This window comes from Oryctolagus cuniculus, chromosome 1, assembly GCF_051225735.1.
Source record: "Oryctolagus cuniculus isolate XC-2025 breed Fujian yellow rabbit chromosome 1, ASM5122573v1, whole genome shotgun sequence".
Lineage (NCBI taxonomy): Eukaryota > Metazoa > Chordata > Mammalia > Lagomorpha > Leporidae > Oryctolagus > Oryctolagus cuniculus.
In genome coordinates this window covers 8932682-8960295 of record NC_142867.1, presented here as the reverse complement: position 1 = coordinate 8960295, position 27614 = coordinate 8932682, and the positions used below count along the sequence as shown (strand labels likewise).

At 50.4% G+C, this 27614-nt stretch overlaps 1 protein-coding gene across 1 annotated transcript in view; it reads right to left on the bottom strand.

Moving 5' to 3' along the window:
- Positions 1-9098: 9098 nt before the first annotated feature.
- Positions 9099-27614, bottom strand: part of AHNAK (AHNAK nucleoprotein) — a 30781-nt gene continuing 12265 nt past the window's right edge. The window contains exon 5 of the mRNA XM_070069429.2: positions 9099-27450. Coding sequence (XP_069925530.2) covers positions 9889-27450 — 17562 coding nt within the window. The 3' untranslated portion in view covers positions 9099-9888. The remainder of the gene's footprint in view (positions 27451-27614) is intronic.

Below are 27614 nucleotides of genomic sequence, written 5' to 3'. Positions count from 1 at the left end.
TCCCCTTCTTTGCCTACTAAAAGAAAAATAATACCCACCTCATGGGGTTGCTGTGGAAATCAAGAGTTGAGGCACACATCGCATAACCCAAAGTTAATATATAGGAGTACAGGAATCCTTAGCACTTAGAATCTCTACCACGTGCTAAGCACATCATATATGTTCGTTTACATCATCCTCACAACCATTCTGTGAGAGAGGTACCAACTCATCCCTCTGATAGATCAAGAAACAGGCACAGAAGGTTTGGCTCACTTGCCCTGCAGTTGCGGAACTGGCATCTATTACTGCTGTTATTTCCCTAATAGACAGCAGCTTGGCGAAGCAATGGGCTTTGCACACAGAACTGCTTCATAGGGGCGTACGCCGTGTAGCTGGTGAAGCCACTGCCTGCAATGCAAGCATCCCATGTGGGTGCTGGTTTGAATCCCAGCTGCTCCGCTTGCCATCCAGCTCTTTGCTAATGTGCCTGGGAAAAGCAGCAGATGGTCCAAGTGCTTGAGCCCCTGCACCCACAAGGGAGACCCAGAAGAAGCTCCTGGCTTTGGCCTGACTCAACCCTGGCCTTTGCAACCATTTGGGCAGTGAACCAGCAACTAGAAGATCTCTGTCTCCTTCTCTCTCTGTAACTCTGCCTTTCAAATACAGTAAATAAATATTTTTAAACAAACTGCTTAATAACTAGTTTCAGTGATGATAAAACATCCCAAGACCCTAAAAAATTCACAAAACTTCCCATTTCCTAAAAACTTCCCCAAGGAAAAAAATTCCCACCTTCCTCAGGAAAACATCAATAGCAACACAGAAAGGGAAAAAAAAATATTTGTGTGTGTCTGTGTCTGTGTCTGTGTTTCTCTGTGTGTGTGTGTTATTTCTTGATCTGAGGGGTCGGTGCTGTGGTATGGCAGGCAAAGTTGCCGCCTGAAGTGCCGGCATCCCAAATGGGTGCTGGTTCTAGTCCCGGCTGCTCCACTTCTGATCCAGCTCTCTGGCCTGAGTCCTTGGGCTCCTGCACCCGCATGGGAGACCCAGAAGAAGCTCCTAGCTCCTGGCTTTATATCGGCGCAGCCCCAGACATTGCAGCCAACTGGGGAGTGAACCAGCGGATGGAAGACCTCTCTCTCTGCCTCTCCTTCTCTCTCTCTAACTCTGACTTTCAAATAAATAAATATTTATTTATTTCTTGATCTGAAACCTTGCAGGGCCATCTCTTCCGAGCTCTCTGAGTTGAGAAAAATCACTTCTCTTCTCCCAGCCTCACCTTTCTGGTCTGTAGCGTGGAGCCTCACTGCCCCCTTGCCTGGGTGGAGCTGAGAACCCAGGGTGCAATCTCAGGACATAAAGTACTTTGTGGGCTAGAACACCCCGTCCAAAGACAAAGCGGGTTCATCACCCATAACCTTTCCCTTCCCTGGCCCTGCTACTGGGAAGCTTTTCTGGCAGAGCCAGGCCTCAAGTTGTATTGGAAAATAACAGAGGTATTAAGGGGAAGTGAAAGCGCCCTCCCCAGCAGATTGCTCCCTACACATCTGCTGTGGCCCGCACGGCTTTCCTGCTAGGAGCGCTCAGTCTTAGAAAGCACTTGAGGCTGCCCGACGCCAAGGGCAGTTCAGAGGCTGGTAAACAGCACATGGCATTCTCGGCCCGTGGCAGGCATTCCTGCACGGAATTCTTTGTCCTCGTGAGCAAAGACAGAGGGCTGCTCTGTGCTGCAAAGCCCAGAGCCAGAACCCATTTTTCAAACCCCTACCCTGGAGCATGCCAAGGCCAAGTGTGCCACTGGCCCTTTCAAGTGTGCCTGCAAAATAAACTTGCCCAAACTTGGACTTCTTGCTTGAAAACTCAGGCAAATTTGCTCATTCCAATGGGAAGCCATGGCAGCGTTGCGCAGAAGCTTGGCTGTCCCCTGCTCAGCCAAGGAGCCGGAATGAACACACCTCTCCTTTGCTTTCCACTTCCAAGGGGATGCCTTGGAAAGCACCCCCATGGCTGTGTGGTTTTCTTGCCCCTACGTGCATAACCCGAGCCTAACCGTGGGGTCACGTAGTCATCAGACCAACCCTGACCCAAGCATATTTCTCCAGAACAACTGGTCCCGTACACTTCTAAAAGTATCAACATCACGAATGACAACAAAAAGCTGTGAAACTATTCCAGATAGAAGAAATACAGAAACCAAGACAATAGAATGCCAAGTGGGGTCCTAGATGATGGAAGCCCACATGGGAAAAAAATGACATTGCTGTAAAGGAAATGATTGGAGCAATTTGTGAGATGTTAATGTGGACTACATGTGAGATCATGTACCAACGTTACGTTTCCTGAAGTTAAATTTTGTTTTTGGGTTACATGAGAAATGTCCACATGTACTGAAGTATTTAGGGATAGAGTCATGAGGTCTGAAATTTACTCTCAAAGGATTCATCAGAAATAAGGGTAATGATAACATATATATAATGCATGATTTAAGAGAGATATTTAAGCAAACAAGGTAAATGTTAACAATTGGAGAGTCCAAGGGAGAGACGCAGTGGATGAGGCTTTGGGACACCAGCATCCCATTTTGGAGTGCCTGGGTCCAAGTTAGGCTCTTCTTCTGATTCCAACTTCCTGCTAATGCATGGCTGGGGGGTGGTGACAAGTGCGTGGGCTCCTGCCATCCATATGGGAGACCCAGATGGAGTTCCAGGTCCCTGGCTTCACCCTGTCCTGGCCCTAGCTGTTGCAGGCACTTGATGAGTAAACCAGTGGATGGAAGATCTCTGTGTCTCTCAGCCCTTCCAGTAAAAGTAAAAAAAAATAAAAAAAAAAGTTTAAAAAATAAAACGATTGGAGATTCCAATTGAAAGACATAAGAAATGCATTGTGTTGGGGCTGGCGGTGTGGCACAGTGGGTTAAGCCACTGCCTGTGATGCTGGCATCCCATGTAAGCACCAGTTTGAGTCCCCACTATTCCACTTCCAATCCAGCTCCCTGCTAATGCACCTGGGAGAGCAGCAGAAGATGCCCAAAGCCCTTGGGCCCTGCACCACATGGGGGACCCAGAAGAAGCCTCCAGCCATTGCAGCCATCTGGGGAGTGAGCCAGCGGATGAAAGACCTCTCTCTCTCTCTCTCTCTCTCTCTCCTCTCTCTGTGTCTGCCTCTCTGTAACTCTGCCTTTCAAGTGAATAAATAAATCTTTTTAATAAATAAATACATTTATAAGAAACCTTTAGTTGGGGCCGGCACTGTGGCACAGTAGGCGCCGGCATCCCATATGGGTGCCGGTTCTAGTCCCGGCTGCTCCTCTTTCAGTCCAGGAAAACAGTAGAAGATGGCCCAAGTCCTTGGGCCCCTGCACCCATGTGGGAGACCATGAAGAAGCACCGGGCTCCTGGCTTTGGATTGGCACAGCTCCAGCCATTGCGGCCATTTGGGGAGTGAACCAACAGAAGGAAGACCTTTCTCTCGGTCTCTCCCTCTCACTGTCTGTAACTTTACCTCTCAAATAAAATTTTTTTAAAATTAAAAATTAAAAAAAAGAAACCTCTAGTTACAGACTTAGCTGTGTCTCCCAGATACTATTTCTTAGTGTCTTAGCTAACGCAAGCTACCAAAGAATTCACATGGCACCCTGAAGTGGGACATGTACAAAGCTATTGCACGAAGTTCATGGAAAAAATGGAATCTTAAGTATCTTACTGCAGAAAGCTTTTTGGAATCCATGCATAGTTTTTGCATAACATGCATTTTCCAGTGCAATGAAAAAGTCTTGCTTTAGGAGACGTAGCAGTGTTTCAACAGCGCTACCTCTTGCTCACAACATTCAAGACAACTTCCCAGCCACATGAAAAATGATTTGCACTGCATTCATTACTCCTGACCTGAAACGGTTGCTTCTTAGGGGATCACAGCCTGTTAGAATTGGCAAGGACTCCAGACAATGCTTTATCCATGTGACAAGTAAAAAAAATAAATAAATAAAAATAAATACGGCCCAGCCAGTTCAAGTCCTGGCTCTGCCACTTCTGATCCAGCTCCCTGCTAATGCCTCTGGGGAAGCAGTGGAAGATGGTCTCCCATGTGGGAGACCCAGATGGAGTTCCAGACTCCTACCTTTGGCCTAGCCTAGGCCTGGCTGTTGCAGCCACTTGGGGAATGAATCAGAGGAGGAAAGATCTCTCCCTCTCTCTGTCATTCTGCTTGCCAAGTAAATAAATAAATAAATGTCTTTTTTTAAATAAACAAATCTTAAGAACAAGGTTCAGACAGGGGCCTTCGTTTGCACAAGACCACAGCTGATCCCAGACTTCCAGACCATGGGTCTGTCCTGGGAACCCCAGAGTTTTTTCCAGGCCCTTTGGCTGTTTGCAAAGATCAAGAGCAGAAGATTTGTGTTCCCGGCCGGCGCTGCAGCTCACTAAGCTAATCCTCCACCTAGCGGAGCCGGCACACCGGGTTCTAGTCCCGGTCGGGGCGCCGGATTCTGTCCCGGTTGCCCCTCTTCCAGGCCAGCCCTCTGCTGTGGCCAGGGAGTGCAGTGGAGGATGGCCCAAGTGCTTGGGCCCTGCACCCCATGGGAGACCAGGAAAAGCACCTGGCTCCTGGCTCCTGCCATCGGATCAGCGCGGTGCGCCGGCCGCAGCGCGCCAGCCGCGGCGGCCATTGGAGGGTGAACCAACGGCAAAGGAAGACCTTTCTCTCTCTCTCACTGTCCACTCTGCCTGTCAAAAAAAAAAAAATTAAAAAAAAAAGATTTGTGTTCCCCTAAGGAAATCATTTTTTTTATTTTTTGTTTGTTTGTTTTTTGACAGGCAGAGTGGACAGTGAGAGAGAGAGACAGAGAGAAAGGTCTTCCTTTGCCGTTGGTTCACCCTCCAATGGCCGCTGCGGCCGGCGCACCGTGCTGATCTGATGGCAGGAGCCAGGTGCTTCTCCTGGTTTCCCATGGGGTGCAGGGCCCAAGCACTTGGGCCATCCTCCACTGCACTCCCTGGCCACAGCAGAGGGCTGGCCTGGAAGAGGGGCAACCGGGACAGAATCCGGCGCCCCGACTGGGACTAGAACCCAGTGTGCTGGTGCCGCAAGGCGGAGAATTAGCCTAGTGAGCCGCGGCGCCGGCTGGAAATCATTTTTTTTTTTACGTACAAGTGATTCTGAGGGCAGTTCCAAAAGACGGGGAACAATATTACTCTTAGCAGTAGCATTTTCACACCAGCAAGTGTGTAGCTGAAAACAGAACAGCCATTGGGAGGTGTGTGTGTATGTGTGTGCACGCGCACTTTAAGTATCACTTTACTTTATGACCCCACCTTAAACATAAACCATATTATTGTGGCTATTTTATGAAACCTCGATATATAAAAATTCAAGCTTTGCAAACAGCAAAGAGAATTGAAACACCGTCCTGGGTGCGGTCGGCCCCCTCCACCTCTGTGCGCTTCCCCCTCCTGCTCTGCCCTGCTCTGGGCCCAAGGCTGATCGCCTGCAACACCTGGGCTCCCTGGCCCCTCAGCAGGAGGAGGCGAGGTCCGGGCCCTGTCCCTGCTGCCACACCTCTAGCAGATGCTCTGGTCCTGCCCACCCCACACTCCCCAGCCTACCACCCTGCTGATACTGCCTGGTCCTTCCTCTACCTCCTGTTCGCACTGCCCTCTGGGACACTGTTTCTTCCCCAAGCCCCTTCAGGCCCAGGGTTGGGACCACCAGCCTTCCAGTGTCCCCAGGAGTCCACAAACAGTCCCCATTATGAAAGCCTTCTTGGCTAAAGTGTCTACAAGTGGAGCTACCTTTGCTGGAGGGATGCTTGCCTGGCAGATGCAGAAATGAGTTCAAGTTTATGAAAACTCTTCACATTTGCAAGCCCATGGTGCATTTCTGAGTAGCTCGGTTTTCCAGACGCACCCTCAGCCACATCACTGTTCACATACAGTCCCTCTGCCTACAAGGCCAGCCTTGGGCCTGGAGTTCCTGAGGAAGGACACAGAAGAGCCCAGCCCAATCCCTTCCGGTCTCCCGACGCTGCTGTCACCCGGAACGCGGGACCTGGGGCCTCAGAGGCCTCAGCCGTGTGAGCTGGGCCCCTGGAGGACTTACTTGGAACATCCCACCTCCCCGAGAGGGGGCACAGGCAGGTGGCGAACGCAAGAGGGGGATCAGGGTGGGTGGGGGCAGTAAGGACTGGCAGGTAGGAGGACTGGCAGGTGGGATAGGCCCTCCACATGTCACTCCAGCCCATGCTGCCCTTTCTATGACGATGGTCGCCTCAAGAGGGAAGTTTCCTGTTCTGTCACCACTGCCTCCAGCCTGGGCCTGAAGTGAGGAGAGGGTGATGAGGAGTTTTCTGGAGCTTGAATGTCCGATCGCCATGTTCCTTCTCCAGCCATTGAGGTCTCGCCCTGGGAACTCAGGAATTGACACCGAACCTGTCGTCCCTGGGAGGTGGATTATTTCCATGGTACCTCCAGTGTTTCAAGCATTCTGGTTTTCACATCTATTATGTCATTCAGTTCACAGAGGTCAGCAGAAAATGATTTTGAGATCAGTGGCAACAGGAGAGCACCTGGCCGTGTGGTGCTGCTGGGCCAGGCCAGTCGGGGGCCAAGGAGAGCCACCCGGGTCACCCATGTGGATGACAGGGGTCCAAGCGCATGAGCTTGGATAATCTACTGCCTCCCAGGATGCATCAGCAGGAAGCTGAATCAGAAGCGGAGAAGCCAGGATTCAAATTCCCAGTATGGGATACAGGTGTTCCAAGTGTCAGCTTAACCCACTGTGCCACTACATCTGCCTCCATGCACAAAATTATTATAAATATTTTATAGGGGCAGACGTTTGGCCGAGCTGTTAAGATGCTCACTTCTGGGGCAGGCGCTGTGGCACAGCAGGTAAAGCCACCACCTGCATTGCCAGCATCCCATATGGGTGCTGGTTCGAGTCCCGGCTGCTTCACTTCTGATCCAGCTCCCTGATAATGAGCCTGGGACAGCAGTAGAAGATGGCCCAAGTCCGTGGGCCCCTGTGCCCACGTGGGAGACCCGGAAGAAGCTCCTGGATCCTGGCTTCAGATTGGCGCAGCTCCAGCCACCTGGGGAGTAAACCAGCAGATGGAAGACTCTCTCTCTCTCTCTCTCTCTGCCTCCGCCTTTCTATAACTCTGACTTTCGAACAAATAAATAAATATTAACGCTCGCTTCCAGTGCTGGAGTACCTGGGTTGGAGTCCCAGCTCCACTCTTGATTTCTGCTTCCTGCGAATGCACCCTGGGAGGCAGCTGATGATGGCTCAAGTAGGTGAGTCCCTGCCGCCCCCGTGGGAGACCGGAGCTGAGCTCCCAGCTTCCAGCTTCAGCCTGGTCTAACCCTGGCCATCGCAGGCATTCGGGGAATAACCAGTGGATGGAAATTTCCTTTCAAATTAATAATTTTTTTCAAAAATTAAGATATGGTATAAAAGTACCTTCAAGTTATGTGTATATGAAACACAAATGAATTCTACACTTCAACTTGAGTCCTATCCCCAAGATACCTCATTATGTAACTGAGAATATTCAAAAATCAGTAAAAAAAAAAAATCAAAATCTGAAACAGTTCTTTCAGATAAGGGGATATTCCAGCCTGTACATGACCCAAACACCTGAATGGACCCTTTGGTCCTATGAATACTTTCCCAATTTACTGGTGTGAAAACTGAGGTTCAGAGGAGTTACGTTGTCCAACTCACAAAAGCAGCCACAGGTCAGTCATCTAAAGAAATGCATTAACAAGAGATCAAGGACCGCCCTCTTCACCTGCTGCTTCCAAAGCCAAGAGCTACGGTTGGCCTGTAAACCCCCAGTTCTGCTGGCTGAGGTAGGAATGAATGAAGCCGGGGAATACACAGCTGAAACCCAAGCAAGAACAGGCGATGCCACAGTTCTTGGCAGAACTGCACCGCCAGGATGGACTGGAGAGGGCAGCTCGGCTGGAATATTCAAATAATTCTTCCAGGTCTCCCACGTGGGTACAAGGGCTCAAACACTTGGAGCTGGATTGGAAGTGGGCCACCTGGGACTTGAACCGGCACCCATATGGTTTGTTGGAGTTGCAGGCAGTGGCCTAACCTACTGCGCCACCACACTGCCCCTGGTCTGATTGTGGGACACAAAGGCACCACCCTTTCCCCAGACATGACCAATAATGAGAGCCAGTCACTAGAAGGCTCTGCCACCACATATTGTCTGCAGAACTAGAAATCCAAAGGGGGTTTTGACCAGAAGAGATTTTCCACACCATTTAGCCATAAAATGGACTAGATGGAACCATCAAGACACCTAATATGAGATCAGGGCCCTTATTTCAAAGAGCAAGTTGAGGTAGGCCGGCGCCGTGGCTCAATAGGCTAATCCTCCACCTTGCGGCGCCGGCACACCGGGTTCTAGTCCCGGTCGGGGCGCCGGATTCTGTCCCGGTTGCCCCTCTTCCAGGCCAGCTCTCTGCTATGGCCAGGGAGTGCAGTGGAGGATGGCCCAGGTGCTTGGGCCCTGCACCCCATGGGAGACCAGGAAAAGCACCTGGATCCTGGCTCCTGCCATCGGATCAGCGCGGTGCGCCGGCTGCAGCGGCGGCCATTGGAGGGTGAACCAACGGCAAAGGAAGACCTTTCTCTCTCTGTCTCTCTCTCTCACTGTCCACTCTGCCTATCAAAAATAAAAAAATAAATAAATAAAATAAAAATAAAATAAAAAAATAAAATAAAAATAAAAAAGAGCAAGTTGAGGCCCCAAGGGAGCTGGTGACTGGAAGCCACCACCAGTAGGTGACAAGCCGGTGACTCACAGCTAGGCCTCCCTTCACCCTTCAGAACTACTCCTGAACCTCGTACTCTCATCCGAGGGTGCAGAGTTGGCGGATGGGTCTGGGGGTCGGGGGAGAGTTGGGCTGCCAACATGCCAAGCCTCCCTTGACTTCGCAGAATTGGGATTCGGAAGGCCAAGAATTCCTCCCATCACCTCCATGGAGGTGAGCACTGCAAAGTCACTCAATGCCACTGGGTAGATCGAGTCTGCACGAGGAGGGTGGGGTGTGCAGTCTCCCCGGGCTGCATCCCCCCACCACAGCAGGCAAATGCACCAGACATGGAGGTTAATAAACAGCTTTATTTGCCTTGGACAGCATCAATTTTTTTACATTCTCAATTCATTTGCCATTAAAGTGCCAGAAAATCTTGTAATCATGAGCGTATTCGTTAAAAGAAATCAACTAAGCTGGAACATGGCAGTCATGAGTAAAACATTTCTCTTACAAAATACAGTCTGGAAGCCCTCGTGTTGACCTAGTGGGTTGACAATCTGCAAACAGTTTCTAATTCCCTCTCACCATGAGCACCACGCTGGCTGGAACCGCTAGCCCAGAGGGGAGAAAGCCACGCTGCCAGTCTAACGCCCACTCACCCTGGGCTGCCCACTCCCTGAGGCCACCTCCAGGTGCTTGCTGCAATCCTGGGACAAACAGAGACCCAGCCGCCTCTGCCGCCTTCTAGCCCACCCTCCCTCACTAACAAAAGTCCCAAAAAAGTCATGACAATGAAGAAGCCGGTTGCCACTACCCCAACTAACAATGTTCAGTAAAAATGAGGATAATAAACACAAAAGCTGGCTTGGGAAACAGGCGCTCTCAGCGTTCAATGCATAAACAACTGAAGTCTGAAGGCGAATACTGTTGACTTTGCACATGGGCTGGAAGAACGCAGGACTGCACCCATCTGCAGAGCGACAGGAGCCTACAGGGGTGGTTCTGCAGCACTTGCTGCATGCTCTCTGCATTATTGCTGAGGCTGTCGGTGTGTTTCTCCTTGGAGTTTATATACAAACACACCAAGGCGGATGTGGTTTATATATATATATATGTACACACATACAGAGGCCTGCTACTCTTTCTTTGTGGAGACTTGCACCTCCACTTCGGGAAGCTGGATGCCGACCTTAGTCCCACTGTCACTGGAGGCCAAGGACACGCCACTCCCCTGTAGCTTGCCTGCCTCGTCATCGCTTCCAGTCACCTCATAATGACCTTTGCTCTTTGACCCCAATCCCCCAAAGGTACCAAACTTCAGCTTCCCGTGTTTCCCCTTAGCTTTCCCGCCTTCCAGAGACATTTCCCCACCCTCAAATTCCAAAGTCCCCGTCGGAGTGGAAGGGGCAGAGAACTCCCTTTCATCGCTGAAGGAATTCGATCGGTGCCGTGGCTTCTTGCTTTTAAACAGGGAGAACTTGCCCTTGGGTGAAGACGACTCAGCCTCCACCTCTCCCTCCAGAGAGCCCAGGCTGACCTTGGAGCTCTTCAGGTCACCCTTGGACCCAGATATGGATGCTTCTGGAGAGCCGGTAACACCGCCTTTCCCTTTGGGTTTGGAAAAATTGAACTTGGGCATTTTGATCTTGGATTTTTTAAGCTTTACTTCGGATTCTTCCCACTCTCCTTCTCCCGCACTGGCCTGAACACTGGCCTCTTCTCTAGGGAAGTTGATATCCACTCCCACCTCTCTGCCAACCAGCTCGCGGCCAGAGAAGGCAAATTTGGGGATCTTCATCTTGGGGAATGTGACTTTTCCAGATCCACTGTCCAGGTGACCTTGAGGCCCAGACACACTCATCCCAGGACCCTGGAGTCCAATCTGACCTTTCACACCTTCAACCTTTGGTCCTGAGAAGTGAAGGCCCCCAGCAAGCTTGGATGCATCCAAGTTGAGAGAAGAGGAGACCTGGGGTCCCTTCAACTCACCCCCAGGGCCCTTGACACTCACATGGCCTTCGCCCAGGCTGACATCTGGGGCACTGACACCCCCTGAAACATCCACACCCCCTTTGATTTTCGGGCCCTTCAAGCTGACACCAAAATCTGCCTCAGGAGAGGCCATGTTAAGGGAAGGCCCCTTCACGCTGATGTCGGGGGCAGCCCCGTGGAAACCCACTCCTGCACCTTTCAGATCGCCTTTGATTTCAGGACCAGAAATCTGTCCAGTTGGAAGTTTCACATTCACGCCCGGCAGGTCCACATCACAGCTGGGGGATTTAATTCCAGGCATCTGGAAGTCAACGGTGGGGCCTTTCACCTCGCCAGTGGCCCCAAGGCTCCCTTTCACTTTTGGTCCTTCCAAGTTGAAGTCCACATCCGGTGCTGAGATCTGAGGCCCTCTCAGGTTCACATCCATGCCTGGCCCCTGAAGTTCTCCAGCAGCTTGTGGCCCCTTGATGTGAACATCCAAGTCAGACCCCGGAGTGGAGATGCCAAACTGGGGCAGCTTCATTTGGGGAAGTTTAAGGCCACCTTCAGACGCCTCCAAGCTTAGATCGGGAGCACCCAAGGATACTTTAGGGCACTTGATATCACCAGAGACAGCCAGATCTCCCTGCAGGCTTGGTCCCTTCAGTGTCACATCTGGTGCCCCAACATTAAGTGCTGTGGTGACGTCGATCCCCGGCATTTTTAAGCCGTCTCCTCCCATCTCCACCTTTCCACCAACACCTTTGAGGTCAAGCCCTGGGGCATGCACCTTCATGCCGGGAATAGAGGCATCCAGGTCTCCCTTCAAACTTGGTCCTTTCAAGTTCAGGTCAAGGTCAGGCCCAGAGACTTTGGGCATAGAGAGGTTCACTGAAGGCAAGTCTACTCCTGGCCCCTTTAGAGATACATCAGGTCCTTCAAGCTTAACATCCGGTGCACTCAAGCCTCCTTCGAGAGAGGGTAGCTGGGCATGGACCCCAGCTCCACCACCCTCCATTTTTACACCAGGGACGCCGATCTTAGGCATCGAAAACTTGGGGAATTTGATTTTTGCTTCTGGACCTTGCAGATCGACATCTGGTCCTTCCAGTCCCACAGCAGGGACATCACCCTTTATCTTTGGTCCTTTGAGGTTAATGTCCACATCGGGCATGGAGACATGAGGAGCAGAAATGCCAAAAGATGGCGCTTTCACTTTAGCATCTGGGCCCTTGATGTTGATGTCAGGTGCATCCAAGTTTGCCTGCACACTGGGGCCTTTCAAGTCACCCTCTATCTTTGGCCCTGAAACATCCACACCTGGCACCTTGAACTTGGGAGCCTTCACCTTGATGTCAGGTCCTTCCACATCAATCCCTGGCGAAGAAATATCCAGATCTGGCGCCTGGATTTCACCCTCCATTTTGGGGACCTCAGCTTTAAATTTAGATGACTTAATGTCAAACTCTACATCCGGGAAGTACATTTTTCCAAACATAGGTTTCTTGGTCTTAGGAGATTTCACATCGACTTTGAGTGCGGCATCCGGCCCCGTGACACCAACATCTACATCAGGAGCCTTGAGACTGGCATCAATTTCACCCCCAGGAACATTCAAATCAAAACCCTGCTTTTTGGCTTTCATTTTAGGACCACTCATGTGAATTTTAGGCATTTTAAACTTACTCTTCTTGCCCTTGCCACCAACGCTAACCTCAGGAGTCTCAACATTCAGCTCTGCTTCCGGAACAGTCACCTCCAGGGAAGGTGCCTTGACGTCAGCTTTGGGGCTTTTTGCTCCAAATCCAAACTTGGGCTTCTTGAATTTGGGGATTTTAACATCTGGCCCCTCAATGTTAATATCTGGGCTCTCCATATGTACATCCAAGCTTGGAGCTTCTAGATCAACTTTAGGGCCCTTGAGGTCCACTTCACCACCTCCCAACTTGGGGCCAGAAACGCCGATTTTGGGTGCCTTTAGATGCAGATCTACATCAGGAGCAGTCAGTTTAGGAGCAGATATCTCCAGTGATGGCATCTTCAAATCTGGGCCACTGACTTTGCCATCAGGGCCCTCAAGATCCAGACGAACACCTTTCAAGTCTACATCTGGGCTCTTGAAGACACCATCAGTCTTAGGAACAGACAAATCAAAATCGCCTCTGGCTTTGGGTCCTTTCAAATCCAGATCAACATCAGGCATGGAGATCTTAGGAGCTTTGATGTTTATCTCAGGCATCTTGAACTTAGGTCCCTTTAGCTTTCCTTCTGGCCCCTCAATGCTCACATCAGGGCCCTCAATGTCCACCTTGGGTCCAGAGACGTCAATGTCAGCCTTGGGCAGGTTCACATCCACTTCTGGGCCCTCTGCCTTGAACCCAGGCATGCTGAACTTGGGCATTTTCACCTTGGGCATCTTCAGGTGCCAGTCTGGACCATGAACGTCCACATCTGGGGCATCAATGTCCACTTTGGGGCCTTTGAGATCAACTTCAGGAGCTTTAATCTCACCTTCCACTTTGGGCAGAGACACATCCACATCCCCCTTCACCTTGGGGCCTTTCAGATTCAGATCAACATCAGGCATGGAGATCTTGGGGGCTTTGATGTTCATCTCAGGCATCTTGAACTTGGGACCTTTCAGCTTTCCTTCTGGCCCCTCAATGCTCACATCAGGGCCCTCAATGTCCACCTTAGGTGCTGACACATCAATGTCAGCCTTGGGCAGGTTCACATCCACTTCTGGGCCTTCTGCCTTGAACCCAGGCATGCTGAACTTGGGCATTTTCACCTTGGGCATCTTCAGGTGCCAGTCCGGGCCATGAACGTCCACATCTGGAGCACTGATGTCCATTTTGGGACCCTTGATGTCAACTTCGGGAGCTTTAATCTCACCTTCCACTTTGGGCAGAGACACATCTACATCCCCCTTCACTTTGGGACCTTTCAGATTCATATCAACATCAGGCATGGAGATCTTGGGAGCCTTGAGGTGTAGATCAGGCATTTTAAACTTAGGTCCTTTCAGCTTTCCTTCTGGCCCATGAATGTCAACATCAGGAGTGTTGATGTCCAGCTTAGGACCTTTGACATCCACTTTGGGGCCTTTAATATCTCCTTCCAGCTTGGGAGTAGAAACATCAAAATCTCCTTTCACCTTAGGTCCTTTCAAGTTCAAATCAATGTCACCCATGGAGATTTGTGGGGTTTTAAAATGAACATCAGGCATCTTAAATTTGGGACCTTTCAGTTTCCCTTCAGGCCCTTCAATGTCCAACTCCGGCCCTTTCAAATCACCTTCTACCTTAGGCAGTGAAAGGTCCACATCTCCCTTTACCTTTGGCCCTTTCAGATTTAAGTCAAAGTCAGGCATGGAGATCTTGGGGGCTTTGATGTTCATCTCAGGCATCTTGAACTTGGGACCTTTCAGCTTTCCCTCTGGCCCCTCAATGCTCACATCAGGGCCTTCAATGTCCACCTTGGGTGCTGAGACATCAATGTCAGCCTTGGGCAGGTTCACATCCACTTCTGGGCCCTCTGCCTTGAACCCAGGCATGCTGAACTTGGGCATTTTCACCTTGGGCATCTTCAGGTGCCAGTCTGGACCATGAACGTCCACATCTGGGGCATCAATGTCCACTTTGGGGCCTTTGAGATCAACTTCGGGAGCTTTAATCTCACCTTCCACTTTGGGCAGAGACACATCCACATCCCCCTTCACCTTGGGACCTTTCAGATTCAGATCAACATCAGGCATGGAGATCTTGGGAGCCTTGAGATGTAGATCAGGCATTTTAAACTTAGGTCCTTTCAGCTTTCCTTCTGGACCATGAATGTCAATGTCAGGAGTTTCAATGTCCACCTTTGGTCCTGAGACATCAATGTCAGCCTTGGGCAAGTTCACATCCACTTCTGGGCCCTCTGCCTTGAACCCAGGCATGCTGAACTTGGGCATTTTCACCTTGGGCATCTTCAGGTGCCAGTCTGGACCATGAACGTCCACATCTGGGGCATCAATGTCCACTTTGGGGCCTTTGAGATCAACTGCAGGACCTTTAATCTCACCTTCCACTTTGGGCAGAGACACATCCACGTCCCCCTTCACCTTGGGGCCTTTCAGATTCAGATCAACATCAGGCATGGAGATCTTGGGAGCCTTGAGGTGTAGATCAGGCATTTTAAACTTAGGTCCTTTCAGTTTTCCTTCTGGACCGTGAATGTCAATGTCAGGAGTTTCAATGTCCACCTTGGGTCCAGAGACGTCAATGTCAGCCTTGGGCAGGTTCACATCCACTTCTGGGCCCTCTGCCTTGAACCCAGGCATGCTGAACTTGGGCATTTTCACCTTGGGCATCTTCAGGTGCCAGTCTGGACCATGAACGTCCACATCTGGGGCATCAATGTCCACTTTGGGGCCTTTGAGATCAACTTCGGGAGCTTTAATCTCACCTTCCACTTTGGGCAGAGACACATCCACATCCCCCTTCACCTTGGGACCTTTCAGATTCAGATCAACATCAGGCATGGAGATCTTGGGGGCTTTGATGTTCATCTCAGGCATCTTGAACTTGGGACCTTTCAGCTTTCCCTCTGGCCCCTCAATGCTCACATCAGGGCCCTCAATGTCCACCTTAGGTACAGAGACGTCAATGTCAGCCTTGGGCAGGTTCACATCCACTTCTGGGCCTTCTGCCTTGAACCCAGGCATGCTGAACTTGGGCATTTTCACCTTGGGCATCTTCAGGTGCCAGTCTGGACCATGAACGTCCACATCTGGGGCATCAATGTCCACTTTGGGGCCTTTGAGATCAACTTCGGGAGCTTTAATCTCACCTTCCACTTTGGGCAGAGACACATCCACATCCCCCTTCACCTTGGGACCTTTCAGATTCAGATCAACATCAGGCATGGAGATCTTGGGAGCCTTGAGGTGTAGATCAGGCATTTTAAAATTAGGTCCTTTCAGTTTTCCTTCTGGACCGTGAATGTCAATGTCAGGAGTTTCAATGTCCACCTTTGGTCCAGAGACGTCAATGTCAGCCTTGGGCAGGTTCACATCCACTTCTGGGCCCTCTGCCTTGAACCCAGGCATGCTGAACTTGGGCATTTTCACCTTGGGCATCTTCAGGTGCCAGTCTGGACCATGAACATCCACATCTGGGGCATCAATGTCCACTTTGGGGCCTTTGAGATCAACTTCGGGAGCTTTAATCTCACCTTCCACTTTGGGCAGAGACACATCCACATCCCCCTTCACCTTGGGACCTTTCAGATTCAGATCAACATCAGGCATGGAGATCTTGGGGGCTTTGATGTTCATCTCAGGCATCTTGAACTTGGGACCTTTCAGCTTTCCCTCTGGCCCCTCAATGCTCACATCAGGGCCCTCAATGTCCACCTTAGGTACAGAGACGTCAATGTCAGCCTTGGGCAGGTTCACATCCACTTCTGGGCCTTCTGCCTTGAACCCAGGCATGCTGAACTTGGGCATTTTCACCTTGGGCATCTTCAGGTGCCAGTCTGGACCATGAACGTCCACATCTGGGGCATCAATGTCCACTTTGGGGCCTTTGAGATCAACTTCGGGAGCTTTAATCTCACCTTCCACTTTGGGCAGAGACACATCCACATCCCCCTTCACTTTGGGACCTTTCAGATTTAAGTCAAAGTCAGGCATGGAGATCTTGGGGGCTTTGATGTTCATCTCAGGCATCTTGAACTTGGGACCTTTCAGCTTTCCCTCTGGCCCTTCAATGCTCACATCAGGGCCTTCAATGTCCACCTTAGGTGCTGAGACATCAATGTCAGCCTTGGGCAGGTTCACATCCACTTCTGGGCCCTCTGCCTTGAACCCAGGCATGCTGAACTTGGGCATTTTTATCTTGGGCATCTTCAAGTGCCAGTCTGTACCATGAACGTCCACATCTGGAGCATCAATGTCCACTTTGGGGCCCTTGATGTCAACTTCTGGGCCTGTGAAGTCACCCTCCACTTTGGGCAGAGATACATCCACATCCCCCTTCACTTTGGGGCCTTTTAGGTTAAGATCAACATCAGGCATAGAGATCTTGGGAGCCTTTAGGTGCATCTCTGGCATCTTAAATTTGGGCCCTTTCAATTTTCCCTCTGGACCTTCAATGTTAATGTCAGGAGTCTCAATGTCTACTTTGGGGCCCTTAATGTCTACCTCAGGACCCTTTAGATCACCTTCCACTTTTGGCAAGGACACATCCACATCACCCTTCATTTTGGGACCCTTCAAGTTCAGGTCAAAGTCAGGCATGGAAATCTTAGGAGCTTTGATGTTCATCTCAGGCATCTTGAGCTTGGGGCCCTTTAGTTTTGCATCAGGACCTTCAATATTCACATCAGGGCCCTCAATGTCCACCTTGGGTCCAGAGACATCAATGTCAGCCTTGGGCAGGTTCACGTCCACTTCTGGGCCCTCTGCCTTGAACCCAGGCATGCTGAACTTGGGCATTTTCACCTTGGGCATCTTCAGGTGCCAGTCTGGGCCATGAATGTCTACATCTGGGGCATCAATGTCCACTTTTGGGCCTTTGAGATCAAGCCCTGGTCCTTTGAGATCCCCTTCAAGTTTAGGAAGGGAAACATCTACATCACCTTTCACCTTGGGACTCTTTAGGTTTAAATTAATGTCAGGCATTGAGATTTTAGGAGCTTTGATATTCATGTCAGGTACCTTGAATTTAGGACCTTTTAGGCCTCCCTCTGGACCTTCCACATTGATTTCTGGGCCCTCCATGTTCATACTGGGACCTTCTATGTTGATGTCTCCTTTGGGTAGATCCACAGCTACTTCTGGCCCTTCAGCTTTTACACCAGGCACACTGAACTTTGGCATCTTCATCTTGGGCATTTTCACATTCCAGTCTGGACCATGAACATCTACATCAGGTGCATTAAGATGGACTTCTGGTGCTTTAATGTCCACTTTGGGACCTTTAAAATCGCCTTCTAAATTAGGACCTGCAACATCGAAATCTCCTTTGACTTTAGGACCTTTCAAATTTAGCTCCACATCAGGCATAGAAACTTTGGGAGATGAAATACTCAGGAAAGGCATTTTAAACTTGGATCCTTTCACTTTTCCTTGGACCTCAACATCAGGAGCATTAATATCAACTTTTGGACCTGTTACATCAATGTCTGGCTTTTTAACTTTGACATCCATCTCGGGTGTCTGAACTTTGGAGCCTGAAAAATTAAACTTCGGAAGCTTAAACCGTGATTTCTTTGACTTGCCTTCAATATTCATCTTGGGGCCAGAAATGTCCACCTCTGGGGCCTTTACATCCAATTTTGGAGCTTTGATGTCACCTTCCAATTTTGGACCAGCAATATCAACATCTCCCTTCAGTTTTGAGCCTTTCAAATTCAAATCAATTTCTGGCATGGAGATCTTGGGCATGTTTACATGCATTTCAGGCATCTTGAGTTTTGGACCTTTTAACTTGCCCTCTGGGCCGTGAACATCAATATCTGGAGCATCTACATCTATCTTTGGGCCCTTAATGTCAACTGTAGCTCCTTTTAAGTCAGCTTCTATACTTGGAGGCGAAACATCTACATCCCCTTTCATTTTAGGAGTTTTGAGATTAATATCCAAATCAGGCATTGAAATCTTTGGAGTCTTGATGTTCATCTCAGGCATCTTGAACTTAGGTCCCTTTAGCTTTCCTTCTGGGCCCTCAATGCTCACATCAGGGCCCTCAATGTCCACCTTGGGTCCAGAGACGTCAATGTCAGCCTTGGGCAGGTTCACATCCACTTCTGGGCCCTCTGCCTTGAACCCAGGCATGCTGAACTTGGGCATTTTCACCTTGGGCATCTTCAGGTGCCAGTCTGGACCATGAACATCCACATCTGGGGCATCAATGTCCACTTTGGGGCCTTTGAGATCAACTTCAGGAGCTTTAATCTCACCTTCCACTTTGGGCAGAGACACATCCACATCCCCCTTCACTTTGGGACCTTTCAGATTTAAGTCAAAGTCAGGCATGGAGATCTTGGGGGCTTTGATGTTCATCTCAGGCATCTTGAACTTGGGACCTTTCAGCTTTCCCTCTGGCCCTTCAATGCTCACATCAGGGCCTTCAATGTCTACCTTGGGTGCTGAGACATCAATGTCAGCCTTGGGCAGGTTCACATCCACTTCTGGGCCCTCTGCTTTGAACCCAGGCATGCTGAACTTGGGCATTTTCACCTTGGGCATCTTCAGGTGCCAGTCTGGACCATGAACATCCACATCTGGGGCATCAATGTCCACTTTGGGGCCTTTGAGATCAACTTCGGGAGCTTTAATCTCACCTTCCACTTTGGGCAGAGACACATCCACATCCCCCTTCACCTTGGGACCTTTCAGATTCAGATCAACATCAGGCATGGAGATCTTGGGGGCTTTGATGTTCATCTCAGGCATCTTGAACTTGGGACCTTTCAACTTTCCTTCTGGCCCCTCAATGCTCACATCAGGGCCCTCAATGTCCACCTTAGGTACAGAGACGTCAATGTCAGCCTTGGGCAGGTTCACATCCACTTCTGGGCCCTCTGCTTTGAACCCAGGCATGCTGAACTTGGGCATTTTTATCTTGGGCATCTTCAAGTGCCAGTCTGGACCATGAACGTCCACATCTGGGGCACCAATGTCCACTTTGGGGCCTTTGAGATCAACTTCGGGAGCTTTAATCTCACCTTCCACTTTGGGCAGAGACACATCCACATCCCCCTTCACTTTGGGACCTTTCAGATTTAAGTCAATGTCAGGCATGGAGATCTTGGGGGCTTTGATGTTCATCTCAGGCATCTTGAACTTGGGACCTTTCAGCTTTCCCTCTGGCCCCTCAATGCTCACATCAGGGCCTTCAATGTCCACCTTGGGTCCAGAGACGTCAATGTCAGCCTTGGGCAGGTTCACATCCACTTCTGGGCCCTCTGCTTTGAACCCAGGCATGCTGAACTTGGGCATTTTCACCTTGGGCATCTTCAGGTGCCAGTCTGGGCCATGAACATCAGGGGCTTTTACATCAACTTTGGGGCCCTTGATGTCCACATCTGGTACTTTAATTTTACTTTCTACCTCAGGCACAGACACATCCACATCCCCTTTGATTTTTGGTCCTTTCAGACTTAGATCAACATCAGGCATAGAAATATTGGGAGCTTTGAAATGCATATCTGGCATCTTGAACTTGGGACCTTTCAATTTTCCCTCGGGCCCTTCAATATCAATGTCTGGTCCACTGATGTCCACATGTGAACTTTTGAGGTCTGCTTCTAACTTGGGAACATCTACATCTACATCTCCCTTTATCTTGGGACTCTTTAGGTGTAGATCAATGTCCGGCATTGAGATTTTGGGAGCTTTAAAGTGCATGTCTGGCATCTTGAACTTAGGACTTTTCCACTTGCCTTCTGGGCCTTCCACAGAAATTTCTGGCTTGTCAACATCCAATTTTGGGCCCTTGACATCCATCTCTGGACCTTTTAACTCACCCTGCAACTCTGGGGCAGAAACATCAACATCCCCTTTGATTTTAGGCCCCTTTAAGTTGAAATCAACGTCAGGCATGGAGACCTTGGGAGTCTTGAAATGCATTTCAGGCATCTTGAATTTGGGGCCTTTCAGCTTCCCTTCTGGACCCTCCAAACTCACATCTGGGGCTTCAATGTCCACCTTGGGTGCAGACACATCAATGTCAGCCTTGGGCAGGTTCACGTCCACTTCTGGGCCCTCTGCTTTGAACCCAGGCATGCTGAACTTGGGCATTTTCATCTTGGGCATCTTCAGATGCCAGTCTGGCCCCTGAACATCCACATCTGGAACATCAATGCCCACTTTGGGTGCTTTGATGTCAACATCTGGCACTTTCATCTCACCTTCGACCTTGGGCACAGACACGTCCATATCCCCTTTGACTTTGGGGCCTTTCAGGTTTAAGTCCACATCGGGCATGGAGATCTTGGGAGTCTTGAAATGCATCTCAGGCATCTTGAATTTGGGGCCTTTCAGCTTTGCATCAGGACATTCAAGATCAACATCAGGCATTGTCACATCCACACTGGGGCCTTTCAAATCTCCTTCCAGTTTTGGCACAGACACATCCATACTCCCTTTGACTTTGGGGCCTTTCAGGTTTAAGTCCACATCAGGCATGGAGATCTTGGGCGTCTTAAAATGCATGTCTGGCATCTTGAATTTGGGGCCTTTCAACTTTGCATCAGGACATTCAAGATCAACATCAGGCATTGTCACATCCACACTAGGGCCTTTCAAATCTCCTTCCAGTTTTGGCACAGACACATCCATTTCCCCTTTGACTTTGGGGCCTTTCAGGTTTAAGTCCACATCGGGCATGGAGATCTTGGGGGTCTTAAAATGCATTTCAGGCATCTTGAATTTGGGGCCTTTCAACTTTGCATCAGGACATTCAAGATCAACATCAGGCATCGTCACATCCACACTGGGGCCTTTCAAATCTCCTTCCAGTTTTGGCACAGACACATCCATTTCCCCTTTGACTTTGGGGCCTTTCAGGTTTAAGTCCACATCGGGCATGGAGACCTTGGGAGTCTTGAAATGCATTTCAGGCATCTTGAATTTGGGGCCTTTCAGCTTCCCTTCTGGACCCTCCAAACTCACATCTGGGGCTTCAATGTCCACCTTGGGTGCAGACACATCAATGTCAGCCTTGGGCAGGTTCACGTCCACTTCTGGGCCCTCTGCTTTGAACCCAGGCATGCTGAACTTGGGCATTTTCATCTTGGGCATCTTCAGATGCCAGTCTGGCCCCTGAACATCCACATCTGGAACATCAATGCCCACTTTGGGTGCTTTGATGTCAACATCTGGCACTTTCATCTCACCTTCGACCTTGGGCACAGACACGTCCATATCCCCTTTGACTTTGGGGCCTTTCAGGTTTAAGTCCACATCGGGCATGGAGATCTTGGGGGTCTTAAAATGCATGTCTGGCATCTTGAATTTGGGGCCTTTCAACTTTGCATCAGGACATTCAAGATCAACATCAGGCATTGTCACATCCACACTGGGGCCTTTCAAATCTCCTTCCAGTTTTGGCACAGACACATCCATACTCCCTTTGACTTTGGGGCCTTTCAGGTTTAAGTCCACATCAGGCATGGAGATCTTGGGAGTCTTAAAATGCATGTCTGGCATCTTGAATTTGGGGCCTTTCAACTTTGCATCAGGACATTCAAGATCAACATCAGGCATTGTCACATCCACACTGGGGCCTTTCAAATCTCCTTCCAGTTTTGGCACAGACACATCCATACTCCCTTTGACTTTGGGGCCTTTCAGGTTTAAGTCCACATCAGGCATGGAGACCTTGGGGGTCTTGAAATGCATCTCAGGCATCTTAAATTTGGGGCCCTTCAGCTTCCCTTCTGGACCCTCCAAACTCACATCTGGGGCTTCAATGTCCACCTTGGGTGCAGACACATCAATGTCAGCCTTGGGCAGGTTCACGTCCACTTCTGGGCCCTCTGCTTTGAACCCAGGCATGCTGAACTTGGGCATTTTCATCTTGGGCATCTTCAGATGCCAGTCTGGCCCCTGAACATCCACATCTGGAACATCAATGCCCACTTTGGGTGCTTTGATGTCAACATCTGGCACTTTCATTTCACCTTCGACCTTGGGCACAGACACGTCCATTTCCCCTTTGACTTTGGGGCCTTTCAGGTTTAAGTCCACATCGGGCATGGAGACCTTGGGAGTCTTGAAATGCATTTCAGGCATCTTGAATTTGGGGCCTTTCAGCTTCCCTTCTGGACCCTCCAAACTCACATCTGGGGCTTCAATGTCCACCTTGGGTGCAGACACATCAATGTCAGCCTTGGGCAGGTTCACGTCCACTTCTGGGCCCTCTGCTTTGAACCCAGGCATGCTGAACTTGGGCATTTTCATCTTGGGCATCTTCAGATGCCAGTCTGGCCCCTGAACATCCACATCTGGAACATCAATGCCCACTTTGGGTGCTTTGATGTCAACATCTGGCACTTTCATCTCACCTTCGACCTTGGGCACAGACACGTCCATTTCCCCTTTGACTTTGGGGCCTTTCAAGTTTAAGTCCACATCGGGCATGGAGATCTTGGGGGTCTTGAAATGCATCTCAGGCATCTTGAATTTGGGGCCCTTCAGTTTTGCATCAGGACCTTCAAGTTCAATATCCCCAACATCCACATCCATTTTGGGTGCTTTCACATCAATTTGAGGGCCTTTCAATTCCCCTTCCACTTTGGGAAGGGAAACATCTACACCAGTTTTCAGTTTAGGGGCTTTGAGATTAAGCCCCACATCAGGCATAGAGATTTTGTGTGTCTGTATATTCATGCTTGGCATCTTGAACTTGGGGCCTTTTATTTTCCCCTCTGGAGCTTCAATGTCCACATCCACCTTGGGTCCTGAGACATCAATGTTGGCCTTGGGCAGGTTCACATCCACTTCTGGGCCCTCTGCTTTGAACCCAGGCATGCTGAACTTGGGCATTTTCACCTTGGGCATCTTCAGGTGCCAGTCTGGGCCATGAACCTCTGGTGCATTCACGTCTACTTTGGGACCTTTGATGTCAACATCAGGAGCTTTTATCTCTCCTTCTACTTTTGGAACTGCAACATCATAATCTCCTTTCACTTTAGGACCTTTCAAATGCAAACCAACATCTGGCATGGAGATCTTCTGAGGCTTTATATTCATTTCTGGCATCTTAAATTTGGGACCTTTAACTTTCACATCTGGACCTTCAATATTCACATCTGGAACTTCCACATCCACCTTGGGGCCTGAGACACCAATGTCAGCCTTGGGCAGGTTCACGTCCACTTCTGGGCCCTCTGCTTTGAACCCAGGCATGCTGAACTTGGGCATTTTCATCTTGGGCATCTTCAGGTGCCAGTCTGGCCCCTGAACATCCACATCTGGGGCACCAACTTCAACCTTGGGCCCTTTAATACCTACATCTGGCACCTTTATTTCACCTTCTACCTTAGGCAAAGATACATCCACATCTCCCTTTAGTTTGGGGCCCTTAAGATTCAGGTCAGCATCAGGCATGGAGACCTTGGGGGTCTTGAAATGCATCTCAGGCATCTTAAATTTGGGGCCCTTCAGCTTCCCTTCTGGACCCTCCAAACTCACATCTGGGGCTTCAATGTCCACCTTGGGTGCAGACACATCAATGTCAACCTTGGGTGCAGCAATGTCAATGTCAGCCTTGGGCAGGTTCACGTCCACTTCTGGGCCCTCTGCTTTGAACCCAGGCATGCTGAACTTGGGCATTTTCATCTTGGGCATCTTCAGGTGCCAGTCTGGCCCCTGAACGTCCACATCTGGAACATCAATGCCCACTTTGGGTGCTTTGATGTCAACATCTGGCACTTTCATCTCACCTTCGACCTTGGGCACAGACACGTCCATATCCCCTGTGACTTTGGGGCCTTTCAGGTTTAAGTCCACATCAGGCATGGAGACCTTGGGGGCCTTGAAATGCATCTCAGGCATCTTGAATTTGGGGCCCTTCAGCTTCCCTTCTGGACCCTCCAAACTCACATCTGGGGCTTCAATGTCCACCTTGGGTGCAACAATGTCAATGTCAGCCTTGGGCAGGTTCACGTCCACTTCTGGGCCCTCTGCTTTGAGGCTGGGCATGGTGAACTTGGGCATTTTCATCTTAGGCATCTTTAGGCTCCAGTCTGGACCCTGACCTTCCATATGTGGGTCTTTAATGTCCACCTTAGGACCTCTGATGTCCACATCTGGAACTTTCATCTCAGCCTCTACTTTTGGTGCAGACACATCAAGACTTCCTTTCATTTTGGGTCCTTTAAGATCCATGTCAACATCTGGCAGAGACATCTTGGGAGCTTTGAAGTGCATCTCAGGCATCTTAAACTTGGGTCCCTTCAGCTTCCCTTCTGGTCCTTCAAGACTCAGATCAGGAGCACTAAGATCTACCTTTGGTGCAGAAATGTCCACGTCAGCTTTGGGCAGGTTCACATCCAATTCTGGGCCCTCTCCTTTGAGGCTAGGCATGCTAAATTTGGGCATTTTAATTTTTGGCATCTTCAGATTCCAATCAGGACCATGAACTTCAACATCTGGGGCACTGACGTCTACTTTTGGGCCTTTCAGGTCCCCTTCCACCTTTGGCACCGTCACATCGTATTCGCCCTTTACCTTGGGACCTTTCATATGCAAATCCACATCAGGTATGGAGATTTTAGGGGCCTTGATATTCATCTCAGGCATCTTAAACTTGGGGCCCTTAAGCTTTCCTTCAGGTCCTTCAACATTCACATCTGGAACTTCGACATCTACCCTGGGTCCTGAGACATCCATGTCAGCCTTGGGCAGGTTCACGTCCACTTCTGGGCCCTCTGCTTTGAACCCAGGCATGCTGAACTTGGGCGTTTTCATCTTGGGCATCTTCAGGTGCCAGTCTGGGCCTTGGACATCTACATCGGGGGCTTCAATGTCCACTCTGGCACTTTTAAGTTCAACATCAGGAACTTTAATCTCACTTTGAACCTTTGGCGTCGTGACATCATATTCTCCCTTGACGTGAGGGCCTTTCAGATGTAAGTCCACATCTGGCACAGAGATCTTTGGGGCTTTGATATTCATTTCAGGCATCTTAAACTTGGGCCCTTTCAATTTCCCTTCTGGTCCCTCAATGCTCACGTCTGGAGCATGCACATCTACCTTGGGCGCAGAAATGTTGACATCAGCCTTGGGCAGGTTCACGTCCACTTCTGGGCCCTCTGCTTTGAACCCTGGCACACTGAATTTGGGTATCTTCATCTTGGGCATCTTCAGATGCCAGTCCGGGCCATGAACATCCACATCTGGGGCAGCAATGTCCACTTTGGGGCCTTTGAGTTCCCCTTCAAGCTTTGGTACTGTTACATCCCACTCTCCCTTAACCTCTGGGCCTTTAGCATGCAAATCTACATCAGGCATGGAGATCTTTGGTGACTTGACGCTCACTGCAGGCAGCTGAATATCAGGGCCTTTAAGTTGGCCCCCCAGACCCTCCACATTGACATCTGGGGCTTCCACACTGACCCTGGGCCCAGAAACACTGACATCTCCCTTGGGTAGAGCCACATGTACAGCTGGGCCTTCCCCTTTGACCCCTGGAGTGCTGAACTTGGGCATTTTCAGGTTCCATTCTGGCCCATGACCTTCTGCATCTGGGCCACTGACATCTACTCTGGGGCCTCTGATGTCAACACCAGGGCCCTTGACTTTCCCTTCTACTTTGGGGAGTGTGACATCTACACCCCCTTTCATTTTAGGTGCTGCCACATTCAGGTCTACATCTGCCATAGAGATCCCATAGCTTCCTGTTTTCCCAGAGGGACTGCCAAGCTTGGGGCCTGTCCAGGTCCCCTCTAGGTTCGGCATCTCTATGTCCACTTTGGAGCCTTTAACGGCCACCTGAGGGCCTTTCACATCGCCTTGCACTCCAGGAGCATACACCTTCATGTCTCCTTTCACTTTAGGGGACCCAAGGTTCAGATCCACATCCTGCATAGAGATTTTCGGCTTCTGAACAATCAGTTCGGGAGTCTTGACTTTGGCACCTTTCACTTTCCCTTCTAGACCACCAGTAGAAATCTCGGGCAGGCTGACCTCACCGGAGACCCCAGGGAGAGTCATCTCACCTGTGGGCAGTGTCACATCCACACCAGCTCCCTCTCCGATTGAGCCCGATGCAGAGAACTTGGGGACTTTCATCTTAGGCACATTCAGTTTGCCCCCAGGCCCATGAACATCAAGGTCAGGGGCTGGAACTCCCACACTGGGGCCGGAAAGACAGCCTTCAATCTGGGGAGCAGAAGCATCCACCCTTATGCTCCCCTGTGGCTTGGCACCCTTCAGGCTTGCGTCACCCTCAAAGGACGGCCCAGTGATCTGGGGGGCCTCCAGTTTCCCCTCTAGCCCCTCAATATTGGCACTGACTTCTAGCTGTGGGGTCTGGATGTTCCCGCCAATGGTCGAGCCTAGCCTGCCACCCTTGTGCCCCACAGAGAATTCAGGGGCAGAGACACTCAGCCCTGCCTCTGGTGCCTGGCCCTCAGGCCCTGTCAAGACAGCAAATTTTGGCACCTTCATGGTGGGGATTTTAATTTTCCCACCGTCACCGCTCTCGAGGGAAGGGCCCTGCACCTCTACCGCCCCACCCCCAAGAGAAGACGAAACTGGAGCTTGGACCTCTCCTTTGCCACCCAAGTCTAAGCCCTTCGCGCTGACACTGACGCCCGGACTCCCCACCTTTATCCCAGGCACGGTGACCTGGAGCTTCGACTGCTCTGGTCCTGAAGTGCACACAGCCCCTGCTCGGATGTCCACAGCAGAGCCTGCGGTTGGAGAGACCGCCCCTGAGCCCGAGGGCAGTCTGATCACTGTCTTCCCTGGCTGGCTCTCCACGTCCACATTGGAGATTTCAGTCAGTTCATGCCTCGGAATCTTGACCATGAATTCTGGGCTGCTGATGTCGAGGTCCTTGGCTCCTTCGCGGCTGGTCACATCCACAGTGTAGGCTGTGACCCTTCTGGTCACTGTGATGGTACGGCTCTGGGTCTCTCCCAGGTCCCCTTCCACGCCATCCTCCGACTTGAGCCGAGGCTTGATCTTGGTGGTGTAGATGCGCTGGTACTCTTCGTCATCCCCGCTCTGCAGAAAGACAGGCCCGGCACAGGTTGCAGCAGAGTCTGCCTGAGTCACCAGACGCCCGGCCACAGCCCAGCCGACAACACGGCTGCCTGGTTCCCAAAGAAGCTGGGACCATCACAGAGAGAGGTCCAGGGAGCCTCCTGGGGAAAGGCACACGGGACAGA